The sequence below is a fragment of the Acyrthosiphon pisum genome, chromosome X (genome assembly GCF_005508785.2).
Source record: "Acyrthosiphon pisum isolate AL4f chromosome X, pea_aphid_22Mar2018_4r6ur, whole genome shotgun sequence".
In the NCBI taxonomy this organism is placed as follows: domain Eukaryota; kingdom Metazoa; phylum Arthropoda; class Insecta; order Hemiptera; family Aphididae; genus Acyrthosiphon; species Acyrthosiphon pisum.
Genome location: NC_042493.1, coordinates 87,088,590 through 87,107,920, shown reverse-complemented (window position 1 = coordinate 87,107,920; position 19,331 = coordinate 87,088,590). Strand labels below are relative to the sequence as shown.

General features: G+C 29.9%; 1 protein-coding gene across 1 annotated transcript in view; it reads right to left on the bottom strand.

The window, feature by feature from the left end:
• The window catches only part of LOC100162697 (limbic system-associated membrane protein-like), a 590,312-nt gene that overhangs the window by 45,064 nt on the left and 525,917 nt on the right, over positions 1 to 19,331 (bottom strand). Inside the window, exons 5-6 of the mRNA XM_029490819.1 lie at positions 11,508 to 11,658; positions 4,704 to 4,801 (exon numbers count right to left, since the gene is read on the bottom strand). Coding sequence (XP_029346679.1) covers positions 4,704 to 4,801; positions 11,508 to 11,658 — 249 coding nt within the window. The remainder of the gene's footprint in view (positions 1 to 4,703; positions 4,802 to 11,507; positions 11,659 to 19,331) is intronic.

Here is a 19,331-nt window from a genome sequence, read left to right as displayed (position 1 = left end):
AGGATGATTTTTCTACGGTGGAGATAGCTGCTCATAGGAGATATTTCATAAGCGATTAGTAGGTACCACATAGGAAAATTTATTTATTATTTTCCATTAATTTTAGGATGCAGATGGCACATAGGAGATTTTATCAATATATAGCTAATTTTTTCTGAATTCAGGGATACCAAAACCTCAAAATCATAAATTTGGCACATAGGAGGTTTATTCCCGTGAACGACGGTATATCAGTTATAATAATGCGAACTACAATACTTAAAAATAATACATTTTATCAATTTGTCTTGTCCATTGTCTCACCCTTACTTAACCACACCCCCTTGTCTGCTCTAATGCTTTTATAATATACAATTGATTATTATTTAGTAATCCAATGATGTACGAATTTGTGGATAACAACAAAAGTTTTTTGTTACTGTTACTGTTATAGATAAGTTATTATAGACACATTTGCATAGTTAAAATTTAATTAATACTAATAAATTTATTATTTTTCATTGTTTCTTAGAATTTAGATTATCATGTTGATCCAGATTTTAGCAACAATTTAAGGGATTACGTAACTATTATGAAACAAAAAATTCCTGATTTAAAAATTGGACTATATGTAAATGCAAGCAATATAATATATTACAGTAGCGATCCAAATTCTCCAGATTGTAAGTGGATGAGCTTATACATTAACAAATTGAATTAAAAAATCAATCATATTTTTAGGGTTATTTGATATAAAAATAAATTGGTATTTTTACAACACATTTTCAAGTACTTACCTATAGACTAATATTGTTAATTCATTTTTATATCATAATAGGTACCTAAGAGTTATATTATTTTTATATCAAATAAATAATAATTATGTCTGTGGTTTGATTGTCAGGGTTTGATTTTACTGTATTAAATGATTGTATGGACTATTATGTAATTGGGTTTGATAAGTTCAATCCATGCAATGATTATTTTAGAGGTGGAATCGTTCCAGTAAACTCCTTTTGTGGTTTCAATAATTCTTTGGTAATTTTTTATCCAACTTCTAAAAAATAAGATGGGTAATTTTTTGTATTTTACAGACAGAATTGTCAAACGCTTTATATACTTCAATGATTGCAAAGGAAAAAATGTATATTGAATTTTTAGCTAATCCTACACCTAATGATTCACCAGTGCTGCCAGTATGCGCAGTGACTTATCAAAAAGTATAAACATAGTTCAATAATTATTTTTTTTATTAAATATTATTATATCATAATGTGTGAAAAAAAAATCAAACAATATTTCAGATTCTGAATGGCGCGATGATTGTATTGGTTTTACAATTAAGTGTATTTTTTTTTATGTCTGTCATCACAGACAAGCAGGAAAAGGCTTCATTATTTAAGTTTGAGCGTAGTTTCTGGAAGAGTTTTTGATTTAGTTTTTTATAAACAGGAAATATAAAGAAATATACATTTTTTAAATATTAATTTGAATAAGCTAGATAACAAAAAGCCCCAGAAAACGGAAACGTTAGCAATACCAGTTTTCAATAAAATCGATTTGTTATTGTTGTTATTCATCGTATACTCTGATCAAAATATATTATTAATTATTTTAGAATTTCTAGACACGAAAGAACTTTTAAATTATTTTGTCGCATTCAGCTATTTTAAACTTTAAGTCAGTTGGTAATATTTATAAAGTTAATTATTGAAAAAAAACCATTGTTTATAATTTATATCGATTATCATTACATAAAATATTTCAATATTTAAAAATTACAACATTTATTATATTCATATAATAAATCAACGTAATTTTAGGTTAATGTCCCATAATGTTCTTCTTGAAGACAAAATGTAAAAAAAATGTATCTTTTATTTAAAGTTACTTGGAAATTAAGCAACTAACTAATTCGGTTATGAAACTTAGATACAAGTTCCTAACTGATAAGTGATTAATGATAGTATAGTAGAGTGACTTGCTTAGATTTTTTATGCATTATAAATTGTTTGATACTAAGAAATAAATTAGCTATGTATTACTACTGCTAATCCGTTTACTTAACAATGAATTGAAATAAACGATATCATTAGTGTTGATCATATTTACGTATTGCGTACAAGTAATAATATTTTATTCACCGTATTAACCATATTATGTCACTTTTCCATTTAAGGATATTCAAATAATTGTAATATTTTGTAAAAAACGTTTAAAAATTACAGCTTTGTGAAGATTCCAAGTATATGAAAATTTGGTGTGCTGATAATTCAGATTCATTCTATGATAAAGTAATATTTTACATAACATAATGAGATAAATGTTCGACTTTCAATATTATTTCTTTTGTTTGCAGGGAAAATTTGCCAAAGAAATATTACACGCACAGGGAATCATAACGAAATATATCGATACAATTGATCCCACCGCAGAATGTGAATGTGACTCCAGAAATCAGTTTATAACTTTTAAGATGATGTTACGAGGCTTTTCAGATGCAAACCGTATCACAGATTGCTTAAAGTTAAATAGTATTGCAGCAGAAGAACCAAAATGTACGGAAGATTCCACAACCACTCCAGCACCTACAGGAAATCCCTACATAAATTATTTATATAGTTATTTTTTTTCATAATAGTTTTTAAAATGCTTTTTGGGTAATTTACTATGGTATATCATGAATTATAACAAATTGTATTATGTGTTAAATATGTATTTTTATGTAGTCATATCATAATATGTAAAAATCCTTTTTTCTAGATCTATTATTACCTATAGATCTCAACAAATATTGTTTATTACATCCACGGGTAATGTACATTTTTAATGTGTTTAACTTTTAAAAATAATTATTACAATAGATTTTTTTTTGATTTTTTTGGCAGTTATCTAAAACTTGAAAGGCTTTTCTAAGGATTTTACAAAGTCGATTGGTGCTTACTTACTACTCAGGAATATTTTCATTTGAACAAAGTATGTCATTAATAAAAATTATAAAATATATTGAAAAACCATTTTTTTAGATTTGAAAAACAGATTTAACTATACAATAAATTGTATTAATTTATAAAATATTATGTTAGTTTTTAGATTTTAAAAATATGATTCACAGTAGAAAAGAAACGTTATTAGTAGTATTGAGATATAGTTGAACACTAAATAATAAAACCAAGACTTGTCCAAGACTCAAACGACATCCATGGCATGCACCTATAGCTAATTTAAATTGTGTAGTAGTAAGCGCAAATATAAAACTAGTTAATACAAATTTTGAGAAATAGGAAATTAAGTATCATCTTTCCTAGATATGATCTGGTCATCGACATTCTATATGGAGAGTTGGTAATTAAGCTAAATAGTTAAAAATTGAAAATTCAATGTGTTATTGAACACTAAATAATATTGTAAATGATCATTAGAAGTTAATATTAAAGAGCAAACATTATTTTTATTATCATTATAAAAATATCACAGATCGCATACCTATAAAAAGTCTATCCTATAATGTTCTTGTACAATCTGTGAAAATACCGTATTATAATTTATTCTGATGATAAAGTTAAGTAATATTCGAAACACACAAAAGACGATATGGTGCGTTTTCACTTACAGTCGCTCTGTTACAGCTAGTTGTCAACTTACAGTTGAAAACAAATTAATTCGTCAGCCGTTCGAGGCAACTAAACGTGTTCGAGGCAAGTTCCATCCATAATTTGTATATCGTATATTATTTTGTAGTTACACCACTACATATTGTAGAGAGCGAAAATATCGTTGGAAAAAATAAAAACGCGTTTGAAAACTCCGATATACCAGGTCGTTATGACGGTAAAATTGACTTCATAAACTTATATTTGGGTCGCAATAAAAACTAGGCGGTACTAATACCATATTATGTACCTACTATTTCCACCACCAACGCCGCTGCCACTACTACAACTACTAATAATACAGCTACTCAGCCTACTGCCACTACAATATACTACTATTACTACTACTACTACTACCTACTACTACACACACGTTTTCCATTTTGCAGGGCTCGGTGTGTATTCACCGTAATTTGTCGGCCGACCTAATGACTTCCGTGGCCCGCCGCCGCGCGCGAGAGGAACGAAATAATTATTGCACTAGCGGTTGTCCGTCGGCGAAACGCGGGCAGATCGCACAAAAACGTGCCGAGCAAACGTAGTATAACGGCAAATTACGAATGACCGCAATTTAGGTGTAATTTTCAATTTACAGAGTTTTCGTGATAAACATGTAACCGTACCACGCCAACTGCTGCCGCCCCACCGCGATAATAATAATTTTGATCTCTTGCCGGCTGCCGCGCGCAAGTTTCCTTCCCGGATCCCCCGCGCCCCTCCCCAACCGCCGGGAAATATATATTATTTTATCCCTCGCCTAACCGGCTCACGCGTTGTCTGAACATTATTCATCGTTTCAAACTAAAAAACATTCTTCGCTAATCTGTTGGGTCTAATGTGTCCGTTGAAAACTTAAGGCTGGCAATGTATAGAAAACGCGATGTTAATAGTGCCGCGGATATTGTTTGTATTTTACGAGAGTGCATTAATAATATTACCATTGTATATTGATAAAATCGATTATTTTAGCGACGAATTTCAGAGGACGCACATTAAGAGTCATCTCAGACTGGTGATCAAGTGAAAATTTGTTCATAGAAAAATAATAAAAATAAAAATCGTCTAACTTACATCGGCTTTGGGCTCTGCGTGTACTATACAGACGATTTCAGTTTCTTGTCCTTCCACAGTGAATACGATCGATTGTTCTTCTTTGACTTCCGGAGGATCTAAAAAATTCAAAGTCAAAATCTAAATAAAGCCGAAGATATACGACGTCATAACATAATACACATGCAAAGTATTTATGATAGTACATAATATAATATTATAATTTATAAATATTAAATTATAACAATTGATGTACAACATTCATTTATAACCATATTATTATAACTCAACAGACATTTCAAAACCGTAATCTAAGCATTATTTTCAATTTGATATTTTTGTATATTATCTTATCGTTTATTAAACCCTTATAATATAGTCCTACAAGTACCTACTAATAATTAGTACCTACTTATATTTTTATATTTCAATTATTAAAATACAAATGAGTGTCGCGTTTCGTACTCTACCAGCATTCGGAGCCAACAATATTATTTACGGAGGGAAATGAATTTTCAAATGTCCAAATAACAATTAAAGTATTAGTAACTTAACGCCTATGATTTTACCACCACTTTAATATAAATTAAAATTGTGTCAGGACTACAGGAGCGTCATTCGAGAGTGGCTGCGGGTGGTGCATTTGCTCCATTCTAGATTTTTAAAATAAAATGCTAGTTAACTTGTTGGTGCCAACCAATTTTAGAACGGCTGGAATATTAACTCAGAGCTTGTAATCATAAACCATTGTTAAAAGAAAAATAGAGAAAATGATTATAAAAGTTAAAATTAAATATACGATTGATATGTTTGTTGCGATCTCAATTTTTTTACGATTTAAAAATACTCATACAACGCAAATAATTGAAATATCTTAAAAAATTCCTTCACGCACATGGGAGTTAAAAAGGTGAATTTAAAGGGAGTTTGAAAAAAGGGGTTTAAGATTGATAATAGGTTATTTAAATCTAATATTAAAGCTATTAACACAAATATGTCCTATACTGACCAAAAATTTGCTATTTTGACCCACACGGAACGTCAAAGAGAAAACGAATTACCTATGCACTGAGTGCTAAAATCTTCTGTCAAAACAACATAAATATATGCCTATATATATAATAACTGCGAACAATTAAATAATTAACTGTCTATTTTCACCGGTTAACAATTAATATTTTATTAGTAGGTAACAGAAAACTAATAAGAGTTTATGGGACAAAATATTATTAACAACTGAATAATGAAATATATTCGTTCTGAATTTCTGAGTGTACTATGAAATAGTCACTTCCTGCATATTTGTGAGGAGCTTACAAAAGCACTGCGTACCCATAATATCTGATAAGACATATTATCGAAGCACCGGAGCCGTTGTTTATCGTCGACATGTTGTTCAATTTAACCACCAATATAATATTATGCTACGTAGGTATTGTATGTATGACAAAGTACAATATTATATTATATTGGCACCTATATATATATATATCACATATTATTATGTGGTACGCCATGTTTGTCTTTCCGTTGTATACACTCACTCACACATACATACAATAATGTCTACTTACACACACATATATATAGTGTAAAATAACATATAGTGTTTACGACTTCGTACATGATGTACAATATAATATATATATTTTTTGTGTATAGAAGAATACTGTTTTCTCGTCAGATGACGATTGCGCGCCTCCCCCACAACTGCAGGGTCGGAATCCGACCCCGCCGTCATATAAACCTTAATCAGATAAACCTCGCTGTGAAGTATATATATTCGGTCGAGTCGCAGGCCAAGGTGAGGGTCGGATCGGAATGTGTGACGAGAAAACGACTTATATATATATATATATATAATATATATCGATGAGACGGACGCAGAGTGGGCTCTTCAAATTTTGCGCAAACACACAAACTTTATACCTCTGTGCTCGATACCCTTCGGCCCGCTGACACCGATGGTTCACGTGCGTGCACTGCAATTTGTAAGTCCTGCACTGCACACTTCCTCCACGTCGAATTGCGCACACACACACACACACACACACACACACACACATACACACACACACACACCCCCATATACCTAACCCTCTACATACACACGACATGTTCTATAATCACGTTATCCTGGCCGTCGTTGGCGATACGATACGACTGCGACGGCGGACCGGAGGTAAACAAACGCGCGCGCACACACGTCACGAGCGGGCGCGCGCGGACGATCCTATTTTAACAAAATTTCGATTTGGAAAAAAAATACAAATAGACGAAAATAATATAATATGTCGCTCGTCGTTTTTTTTTTTTTTTGTATTTATTTGTTTGAGTTTTTTTTTTTGTATGTTATATTTTACCAAGAAGAGAAACCGATTCTCGAAAGGGAGAGTTGCGAGAAATTTAAAGAGAACGTTAACGAACTCTCATTGTTTGGAAACAACGGACCACGTGATTTCTGTAAGAGTATAGCTGATATTAACATTGTTGATTTCATTGGCGTGTGTTTTTTTTTCCTCCATCCGTTTCCGTTCGATTTTCTTTGCGGAGCAGCAAAAGGAAAATAAGAATAACGATAAATTCCTTCTGGCGTACATTTTCCAGAATAAACAGACGCCGCTGGCATACTTGAGCCCATACGGGTTTTTTCGAATGCGCTTTTCTACTTTTCTAAAAACGTCGGGGAAAAAAATTAATTCTCTCTCGCGATATTATTTTCTTTACATTTTTTTTTTTCTATACCATGTCCTTATATTCTCAAAACCGACAGTGACGCCTTTTTTTTCCTTCCGTATTACTCTGCATAAATATATATATATATGTATAAGAGTTCTTTTTTTCGGGCTACACAAATAAACGTATCATAATAACTCGCGTGTTACACATTCGCATACAATATTGTATACATCGCCTTCACATAATACTATCGTTCCAATAGTTACAAACAACGATAAGCTATTTTCAGCCTTCAGAACTCTGTTGCAAATATTTGTTTGAACATTGTCCGCCCACGAGGCGATGGAGGCGGTGGTGGTGTTGTGTGTGTGTGTTTGTGCAGTGTGCATATTACGTTAAAACACAAAATGTCAAATAAAACTACGTGAAAGGGTACCTATATAGTGTTGACGAGACGGTTTACGTACGGGGGTGGGCCCGCAGTAAGTTTATGCACAGTTTAAATAATAAACATAGTTTTTATCTTTTGATACTTATTATACGTCGTGATGGATGTTTCTGTTTGTGTATTGTAACTGTGTGTGTATTTTTGTTTACGTTTAAAGTCGAATGTATACTATCAAAAACACGCGATTATTTACCTGCCTTTTCTACATTCGGGCAAACGACACTGTTTCTGCTTCTGTAACATGTACAGTAGAGCATCTAAACGACGTAATAAGGGTTGTAAAAAAAAAAAGACAACCGCTAACTTCATGAACATTAAAAGCATATATAATTAATAAGTTATGCAAATTTTTTGGGTATTTCAAAATTAGTTTTCCCGCAGGTCGTGTAAAATATATTAACTAGATAAAGTTCAAACATAAATAATTAATATTTTAAAAACCTAATACGTTATGTGAATACCGCGTGGTTTTTGATCGCTCGTGAACAAGATAGCACAAACCACGACAATGTTCGAGTAAGTATTTTCTTCACGCCCACGACAAACCGCGTGGCCAAACTTTTTTGTTTCATTAGATAACATTATATTTTTAAGCCACGACCAACGCGACTTTGGAACAATTATTATAATATTGTACATAATATGTGGTTTTATTTATATATTTTTAGCTTCCGTTATGACGGTCAAAAATGAGTTATTATATTATATTGTTTTTCTGTTTTTATTCAAACGTTTCGGGAGGGTGCTTATACACTTTACGGCGAGTCTGATAACCGCGAAAGCTGCGCATTAGGCGCAGACAGCCGGATGGACGTCAAGTGCTCGTTGCATATTTCATCGGGCGGAATACACCTAGCCGAGCGTATTCACCGCAGCCAAATCCTTATGAATTTTTATTAGAGACGGATTTTCTCCGTGCACGTGTCTTGTCGCATTTCTGTTACGAGACGTGTTCTCACGCCAATGATTCCATTATCCGCCTTCGTGTATAATTAATATCGGCAACAATGGAAAAGTTTAATTGCCTTGTTCGGGGAACGCCGAAAATACCCGTTTCCTTCCCGGAGTACAATAGAAATTACAATAAATAAATACGCTTCCACCGTGAACTCAAAACGAAATTTCACCGCGAATCAAATGTAATATATTAAAATACCGAGATATAATAATTGTTCCGTAACCCACATTATAATACTAAATTGTAACCGTGGCAGAAAATAAGCGATTAGGGACCCAGTATTACTGTATTGAATCTAATGGCAAAAATGTGAATACACTTAGGGATGTAGGAAAGGGCTTGAATTAAAAAAATTCTGTTTTATTTTATTTAGAATTAAAACGTTATACAAGTTTTGCGATTGTCGTTATTCAGAATTAAAATGTTATACAAGTTTTGTGTTTATCGTTATTTAGAACAGTGTTAATACCAATTAAATTTGCTAATGATAACTAATTTGCGTAGTTAATGGCTTGGATACCGAATATAATATAATGAATTCTAATGTCCGTATGCATGAAATAAATATTTCTATTAGGTAACCAATATAACTTTTAAACAAATGGTTTTTAAGTAATTTCGTTTTGCGTTATTTTTCGTTCAAAGAAATTCTATAAATTACGTTTTGCGATATTTTTCATTTAATGATATTTTATAAATTGCGTTTTGCTTTATGTTTTGTTTAATGATATATATTATATATTTTGTTTTGTGGTATTTAACTATTTATTTTTTTATCGCTTTCCGTTATAATTACGTTTGCAAATTTCATTCGTTTTTTTGTCAAATATAACGTTTTCATAACGTTTGAAAGCCCTGATATAGGGCGTTATGTTGAAACGGACACCGTATAAATTTTTGCATGACTAAATAATATTTTTCTGTTCAATATTGTACAAGAACCTAAAAGTAAGTGATTTTTTTTAAAAACATTTTAGAGGACTTATTAGTTCTCAACGTCTTAACTTTTCAGTGTGGATTTTTAATACAAATGATAATTTATTGTGTACAATAAAAAAGTACGCGTTGAACACGTTGAATATCGAAATAGCTATATGTATGTGATGAAATTCGATGCAATCCAGTTGAATGACAAAATCATAACCTGACCAACTCAATGATGAAATATATTTTTCACTTTTTTCCGTTCTAGTAAAATATATATTCGGTATTTGTTATATTAATTTGATATTTTAACACAACAGATAGTGAACATTTCTATATTTCTCGTGAAACGCTTCATATTATATCATAATATTATAAAAACATTATTTGATAATTTTATATAGTTTTTATTGTTTTTAATATTTAGTGCCATATATTAAATATCTCAAAAAATTACATCGTAATCATAAAAAAAACAAACATATTAAATAACAATTTTCCAATACTATTGGGGTTATGTTATATTTTGATATTATGATAAAAAACAAAATATTTTAATTAGGTACCAAATTAGAAAATGAGGTTAAGTTTGAAGGGATTAAAAAAGGACAAAAAAATTATGATGGGGATGGTAAATTAATGAATGCGAGAAAAGAAAACATGGATTGAGAAATTCCAGATACAAAGTATGGAGCCAAATTAGTTGATAATTGTATGACTAAAATCACAAATGTTCGTTTTTTACAGTAGGTAGTTAAATAAAGACCGATTAGGTATGAATGTGAAGGAAGATTATTATGGCCTAGTATGTGAACCATAGTTACATGAGATAATATATTAAATAGGTAGGTATGCGTAGACAGATTAAATTCGATTTTATGATATTATTATAGTGAATAATATAATTATTATATTTATAAGAAAATCTAAATTTATTAATTATGATATAATGGAATTTATTAACAAAACCAAACTAGATCAAAAAAAATTGTATAAAACCAACAGCATATTATTATACAGTCAATGTTTATTTTAGATCAATAAAAATAATACAAAATATTATATTTCATTAAAATTATAATATAAGTACTACAAATTTATATTAAATGAAAATTGTATAAGTGAATGAAATAATATTTATTTATTTTTGTATTTTTATCTACAGTGAAAAACTATAAGTAGTTAAAGTATATTATAAAACTAATTTTTTAGAACAAATACTCAAATGAAGTATATTAAAAGTTGAAACTCACGTTTAGTTTGTTATTACTTTCTGATAAATATCGTCTTCTTGGTTTTTCATAAATATTTTTCTACTAATATTTAATATATGAAAGATATATTTTTTTTTAAATAACTAATTATTTTAATTTGAAAATGAAATAAAATTATAATTTAAAAAAAATTTGAATTAATTTTATAGTAATTGATGTTTATAACTTCATAGCTTGATAATAACCTATGATAATTGATAATATATATTATACAGTATACACATTTTAATTTTTGACAAATAACCTCATTTAAAAACTAAAATCAATTACTCAATCTAAACTAGGTCTCGTAAAAATAATTATATAACCTTTTAAAAGGCTAAATATAAACCTAGTATATCCTTATATATAGATTTAATAAAATGTATATAAATAATTTGATTTTACTCTATGGATATTAAATAATTTGAATTATTTATCTATAGGTACATTAATATCAACATTGTGCTCAAGTTCAGAAAGATTAATTTATGCCTAGTTGTTTTATATTTTTATGAAACATAAATTTAATAGAGTATTATCTATTATAATTGTATATTTACATAGTATATTTAGATCGATTTCTTCGTTCACGGTTGTTCCGATATTATTTGATGCGGTGCAGATGTAAACTCCATCGGCTTGTCTTCGGACAGAGTCGATTGTATACGAGTTTCCAATAAATGTTTTTTCACCATTTGGAAGCATATTGTTCTGAAAAAAAAAACATAATACATTAAGTGGGATGTAGGACTATAAGAGTTTGATTTACCAAAAGGGTTTGTTATATTTATATCGTGATATTGAATGTGAAAGTAACGATAAATATTCACATTGAAAATATGATTCCTAATAGAGCTTGGTTAAACACAGTGTTAAAACGGCTTAGACATATTATTATATAGGATCCCATTATTTATTACATCTATTTTCTGAATCACCTTCGAAAAAATCACCCAATTTTTATTTGTTAAAACCTCACTTGATTACATTTCTTTATATCTTTTACATTCATTGGAAGTTTTTCTTGTGCTTTGGAAAACCTAATGACTAAATCGACTACCTTTAACAAGTACCCACGTAATGAATGACACTTTCCAAGGTAGTAGTATGTAGGTACCTACTTGAAACATTTGTAGCTTTTTAACCCCTAAAAGTTTAAATACACAGACAAAATTCATAAAATTTAAACCAATACACTTTTAGCTTTGCTCAAAATCTAAATTAATAATTAATATAACATGTTATTTACGAGAGAAAAATTTAAAATGCTTTTTTTTTTTAATTTTAAATTTAAATTAAACCGTACTTATGCCATTTTTTCGAGAAATAAATTTAAAATTACTTTTCACCGTTCTATCGGTAATTATAATTAATATAAAATTTAAAAATGCTTATAAAGTCACAATGAAATAGATTTACCAAATATGGTCGAGATCATTTGTTTTTCGGTAGCTTATAATTCCGAGAAAAAAGTGCTTATAGCCGTTCAGAGGTTTCTCTAAAAACAATTTCATAATATTATCATCTCATTTATAAAAATATAAATTGAAAAACTTGTGAAATTTACATCACATCCGGTTTACTTATTTCACGGGGAACGAAGATGTTTTAAATCAACTTCTTTTCTTTATAATATAAGTACAATTTATAATTTTATTTTTGAACTCATAGATTTTTTTTGCATAGTAATATTCAAAGTGAATACTTAAAAATCTCGTTTGTGATATTACAAGAGCTAAATTTGATTTCTTATAATTCCTTTCATTTATAGTGATTTCGAAGTACGCGAGAAAAGACTAATATCCAAGTTGAGTTTTTGTCGTTAAAAATATTGAACAGAAACAATTTCATGTACCTGCCTAGGATCTAAATAATATCCCCCCGCCGGCGGTTCGTACTACCGCGCCATCAGGTCAGTAGACAATAATAAACATCAATATAATTTATTATTATGATTATAATAATATCATCATAATATTATAATATATTATAAAACATTCGACCCTAAACTCTAGAGTCTATAATATATTATATACGCGCAGTAAAACGGAACAATACATTTTTGTACGCGATGTTTATTTTATTTTTATCTGTCGTTGTTGTTGTTGTTGTTGTTGTTGAACACACAAGCAAAACAAATGCCATCGTTACACAAAATAAATCCTATTATCATTTTAATTTACAATTGGAAAATTGATATTTTACGAGTATGGTTTCATAATTAATTGCACCGTATTCATTCGTGTTTATAAAATATATAAATTAAACATATTTTGATATTTAATTAAGCACGGCTGTAAATAATAACTATATATAATATAATCGTATATAATATGTTCGCTTGATAGTAATAATAATTATCACATTACAATGAACGTTAATGTAGTGAATGAAATATGTTTTGCGTTGTATGGACGACAATACATAGTATTAATAATAATGTAATAACTAACTATATTAATATAACGTGAATGTTTTATGTGTTACGTGTGCGATATAAAAAATAAGTAATTGTTACTACACGCGTATAATATTATTATATTATGTACTCGAAAAAACTAGGAAAAATTCTCGTTGAAAATTAATACTATGTTGTTTGTATATTGTTCGAGGATCCTTATAATATTATTATTATTACAGCGAAAGCATATTAGTGTACGAATAATACATTTTTAAGTATATTACAAGCATATTTTAAATGATATTTTAACGTTTGAAAAGTTTAATATTCTCTTTTCCAGAAACGATTCACATACAAAACGATTCGAGTCCACGAATGTCGACGACCCGACTTAATTTTTATCACCTGGACAAATAGTTAGGGTTTTTAATTGTAGTCGTTGACCTAACATTAATTTTTAAAATACGAACAGTCGGAGAACGTTCAAGATGGTTCGCAATATAATACACGTCGTAATAACTCTGCACCCTATACAGTTTGTGCTCGCAATCAAAATAAATGAACATTGATGGGAATATTCATAATAATAATATAATGTCGTGTGTTAACATTGTGTGTGAATCGTATGAAAAGGACAAAGCCACAAAATATCTTCGGAAATATTGTGTGTGTGTGTGTGTGTGTGTGTGTGTGTGTGTAATATTGCGTATTATAGAGTTCAAAGTCGAAATACACAAATGGAAACATTTTTAAAATGTTTTAGCTTTTTAACTCCATTCTCGTTCTCGCACACGCAGACAAATAGGGTTTCCGTCAAATTTTCAGCCCTATATCCACGGTCCCTGGCGTTGGATTGTATCAAAAGTTGCCACTTGCCAGTAAATCATTCATAGTAGTAATATGTAGCTGACGGAAACTTGTGCGAAATGAAATACTTAATGCGTTGTACACACGTTTGTTCTATGTGTATAGAGTTTAAGTTTTTGAACGCGCACATAAATAACGCAGAGAGTAACGAGAGTCTGATGTATAATGGAAACAGTTGACAAGTATTAAGATTTCAGATATCATCATAAACGCGATGCGACGGACAACATAAAAAAATCATGCCATTTGCGATTTAAAATAACATTTCTTGATGAGTAGAGCTCTGTTTTTGTTTTTTGTTATTTTTGTGTGTTTAAATAAAGAATATAAAGTTAGCGCCCTCATCAATATTTTGCGTTATGGAATTCTCCACTTAAGGGGGAGTCAGATGCGAGCCACTGTGACTGTATAGTAATTTGTGAAACATAAATATGCCGAAATTCTGCTGTTGCTTAATTTGCATAATAAAGCTTATTCGTTTGTAAAATAAAAAAAAAATAGTAATAGTAATAATAATCACTATTTATTGTTTGAAAAAAAAAGAAGAAAACACTTCGATACTTATACTTATGCACAGGCACGATGTAAAATATAGAATAAAGTTAACGATTTCGAAAGTTTTTATTAATAATATTTACTATCCAGAGAAGTGGCTGATGGCATTTCAGGCCCAACTCCTTTGACTAAAAATAAAACTCGTCGAAAAATTAGCATTTGAACTATGCCAGAGACAGCGTTAAGCCGATAAAAATGAAAAAGAAAATTTATACTGAAAAAATGAGCCAAAAAAGTGTCAATACAATAATATAGCACGTCCGATATAAAACGCAAAGCTATAAACTATTTATATTAAATTCATCAAAATCAAATCGACATTATAGACTTATAGTACGTACCGCCTATATTATACGATGTGTGTAATAAGTTTATATAACAAAATTTTAATTTATGGAAAAAATATTTCGTATTCCAATGCAAGTGATATTAACTGTAATAATTAAGTGTATTTTATTGTTTATATAATGTTTCCCTACATGGGTGATAATAACTGATAGTTCAATATGTAATATAATAGCTAAAAAAATTTAAAACGTATTTCATAGTACTATAAATTAAAACAATAAATTCAATAAATGTATTAAATTTTTTTAATGTTACTGTGTAATTAATATCATAAATTAAAATAAATTCATTAAAATATGAACTCAATTTTTTTTTTAATGCTATTGGGTAATTCATTTTTAATTATTGAAGTAAACTTTTTAATCCTTAATCATTGACCGATCATTGAGTTTCTTCGTACAACAATAAGTCATATTATATACACACAATAAATTTACATAATTTTCCGGGTACCTATTTCTACTATAAAATCTAAATAAAAACACAAAGAGTGTGTTACATAATACAAACTCATCATTTTTCATTTTCAAATAATAACACTTGTTACTGCAGTTGGCATTTTCGATTCTTGTATAGAATTTGGTGGTCTATGGCTGATGGTAAATTATTATTTTTCTGATTCGATTATTTTTGCTGAAGTAAAATATTAATAATTGTTAACACATTTCACGAAAATACTTTGAGAATTCGGACTAAAGTTTTCGAATTGTTTGCAGAATATACCCTCGGGATCCCATTCAACAGTTTGAACGGTGCAAGATAATAATATCATCTGAAGAGTATAGATAAAAGAGGCTAAAACACACCTTTCTGTTTTATTCAAAAACATATCTTTCAATGTCGTGTTGCATATAGTACGTGCAACTTCACTTTGTCTCTTTGTTGTAATACTAACGGTAATAATGGTATAGTGTGCATAATATATACGTGTAAGTCAATTTGCGTGCGAGAAAATAATTTTAAAAAATCGTCTCTGCCAGTTTTACTAAAAGGCGCTTTTAACACTTTTATCATACATGAAAAAATACTTTAACTCACGACTTTGACTACTTCAAATGGTTTATGAGAATAATTATGAAAAAATAAATAGTTAAGATAATTGCCTTAATTTAACACAAAAGCATTATTAAACACATTTTAAATAATGGTCGCTGAGCGCTGTGACCTATATTACAACAGACGGATGAAAATTCAAAATTGCTCAAATTATATTTTACTATTTTAGTAACTTCATGATAAACACACTTTCGTCATTTAAGAGCGTCACAAACTGTATTTTTAAAAACTGGTTTTATATGATAATATTATGACTGTGCGATATTGTTATATATACGAACAAAATACGTACATAATAATTTATATTAATTATTTACCTACCTACCAGTGTATTTTTATCCAAGGTATCTATTACCACTGGTTCTCGCGATAAGCATTTTATTTTTGACTTACATAGAATTTTTCTATATTTTCACAAAACAATAACTATTATTTTTTAGATTGAAAAAAATGTACGTAACAAAATATAAGAGATTATAGTTCAATATTATCAAGTAAGTATGTATACAGTTTTTCGCTGTTCGATAATATTGTTTATATAGTTTTTAAATTGTTTTTCTTAGCGTTCTAGTGAACATCGTGATTTAGTTCATAAGAAATATATAATATTTTGTTTTTCTATCCGTATTATAAATGTATAAATATTTAAAATGCATTCGAATAAATTACAGTACTCTGCATTTAGTATTCATGTTTAGGTTGGTAGGTTATTTATTTCATATTTTCTAAAAACAATATTAGTCTTGCAATCTTAAAAACATTGGTGTGTGACGGTCCATCTATAATTGATAGTTTTATACTTTTTTGTTTTATTTTAGAAGGTAATATATTGACTTATAATTAAGTGAAATACATCGAATACATTTCTAAAACCTAACTATTTTGGTGGACGATTATCATTTTGGTATAGAAAAAAATGAACCAATTCCTCATTTCCGGTTTGCAGCAGATGGATAATACATAAAAGGTACGTTAAAAGTTGGTCGGATTGAGGTATGTGTGAAATAGCCAACCTGCTGTGTTATAATGTATTGTTTTTTCTACTTCCTCGGTCTTGGGTATGGCCGATGCCCTGTGCTCGTGGTGAAGAAATGCGAATAATAATTTAATCTTTGAGCCAAATCGTTTATGCATATCATAGGTATACAAATAACACGGTTGCGGTCATGATGGCAGGCCGACGGTAAGGGTGGGCGAAGAGTCAGCGGAGGGTCCGTCGCGGAGAAGGGTGGTAAATAAATAAATAAATAAATATAATTAAATGAAAAAGAAACCCTTGTGACGGCGGCGCGATGATGGTGGGCTGGGAATATTGTTAAAAAGGTACATGTCCAAATGCACATAATACGCGCAGGATCTACAGGGGCAATATAAGTCAAATGGTAATATATCCGGCGAGCCGTTATAATAGAACGTCAGCACGTGGAGGTCACGGGACACGCGAGGGTGGTGGAAGTGGGGAGGCAGCGGGACGAGAGGCAGCTCTCCGCGATCGTACTTTGCGTGGGGGTACGAAGAGGCTAGGTAATAATATATATATTATATTATGCCCGTATACCGTATACACTGGAGGCACTTTGCCACGGATGAATTTTATGAGCGTTTCTTTAACGTATTTTTTTTCATTTTTTCTCCCGGGCGTGGACGTCTCGAAGCGGGATATAACGGCGTGGCCCTAAACCGTGTTACACTGACCTACCTACCCATCATTGGCTGCTACCTATGCGCAGAAGTTCAGGTCGGATGCAGTGAACATATTTTTCATTTGCTCGTTTACCGTGATAAGCGGACCACGAGAATCGAAACTGTTATTAACATTTTTCAGTTTATACACGTAACATACCTAGTAGGTTATTAATTTTCATAAAAACCCAACACTTAATTCATAATAAACGTTGTAGGTAGCCACTTGAATTTATATTACGAGCTGGCCAATAACTGTATTGATTTTACAATCATGATGTGTGTGTTTTTTTTCTATGACTGTCAATAATATATTTTGGAGCACGTAAAAATGTTTTAATCTTAAACTTCAATATTTTTTTTCAGGTAAGAAAGTGCTTTGGAGGAGCAAAAAAAAAATAAAAGAAAACGATAATTTTTTGTAAAACCAATTTTTGACCAAATTGATTTTGTTGACGGTAGATATTCGACAAAATATTTATATTACCAGTTTTTATACATGGAATCATTTTCAAAATACTTTTGACTCTTTTCCAGTCATTTATAGACATTTAATTTTTTTGATTTTGTTTTTAGTTTTATTTTTATAAATAATAATAAAAATGTATTCTCCTTGAAAAAGCTAAAAATTATAATAAAATGTCCTCATTAAATTGATAATACAGGAATTAAAAAAAAAAATCTACAGTTTACTTTTAATCTACGGTATTTTTTTACATATCGTTTAACGATAGCATTTCGTTTATTTATCGTTACAATTAATATTTACGAATCGTATGGCTTATACATTTAATTTCAAATTTGAAGTGTGTAACAAAGGTTTCCCCCCTACTCCAAACCGTCAACTGAAGTTAATTAAGTGCGATCTCTTTGTCGGAAATTGTTTTTGTATTGGCTACCTATACCCACGATAGTCAATACCCTTTGGTGGTATGTAATTGCCACAATTTAAAATATCACAAAAACGTTAAAAATAAATGATGTACAATAATATAGTAATGATGATATTAAATGTAAACATTTTTTTTTTGACCCATTTGAATTTCACTCGGCTAAACTATATTTCATGACACGCGAAAATATTTTTAAAAGACTTGACAGCTTGTGATTAAAAAAAAAAAAAACAGAAAATTATATCATGGTGCGGTTATTTGCGTTTCATTAACTCGACGTTATTCTGACGTTACAACTACATCAAACCTACATATATCTTCATTCTCTAGAGACCCGTTAATATATTGTACGCTACAACTAAGCATTGTTTTAAACTATTCAATTTAACGTTTTCACCCTCACAGTTGAAAATTGGCATTGGTGGAAACTTTGACCGGAAACATTTAATATTTGGTTTTTGAACAATGTGACGCATTTATTTTTGATTTGATAATAATTACGAGACTAAACTATCAACTATTTTTAGGCGTACTATCGGTCATCATTGTAGATGTTTTTGTTAATAAAAGAAAAACCGGGA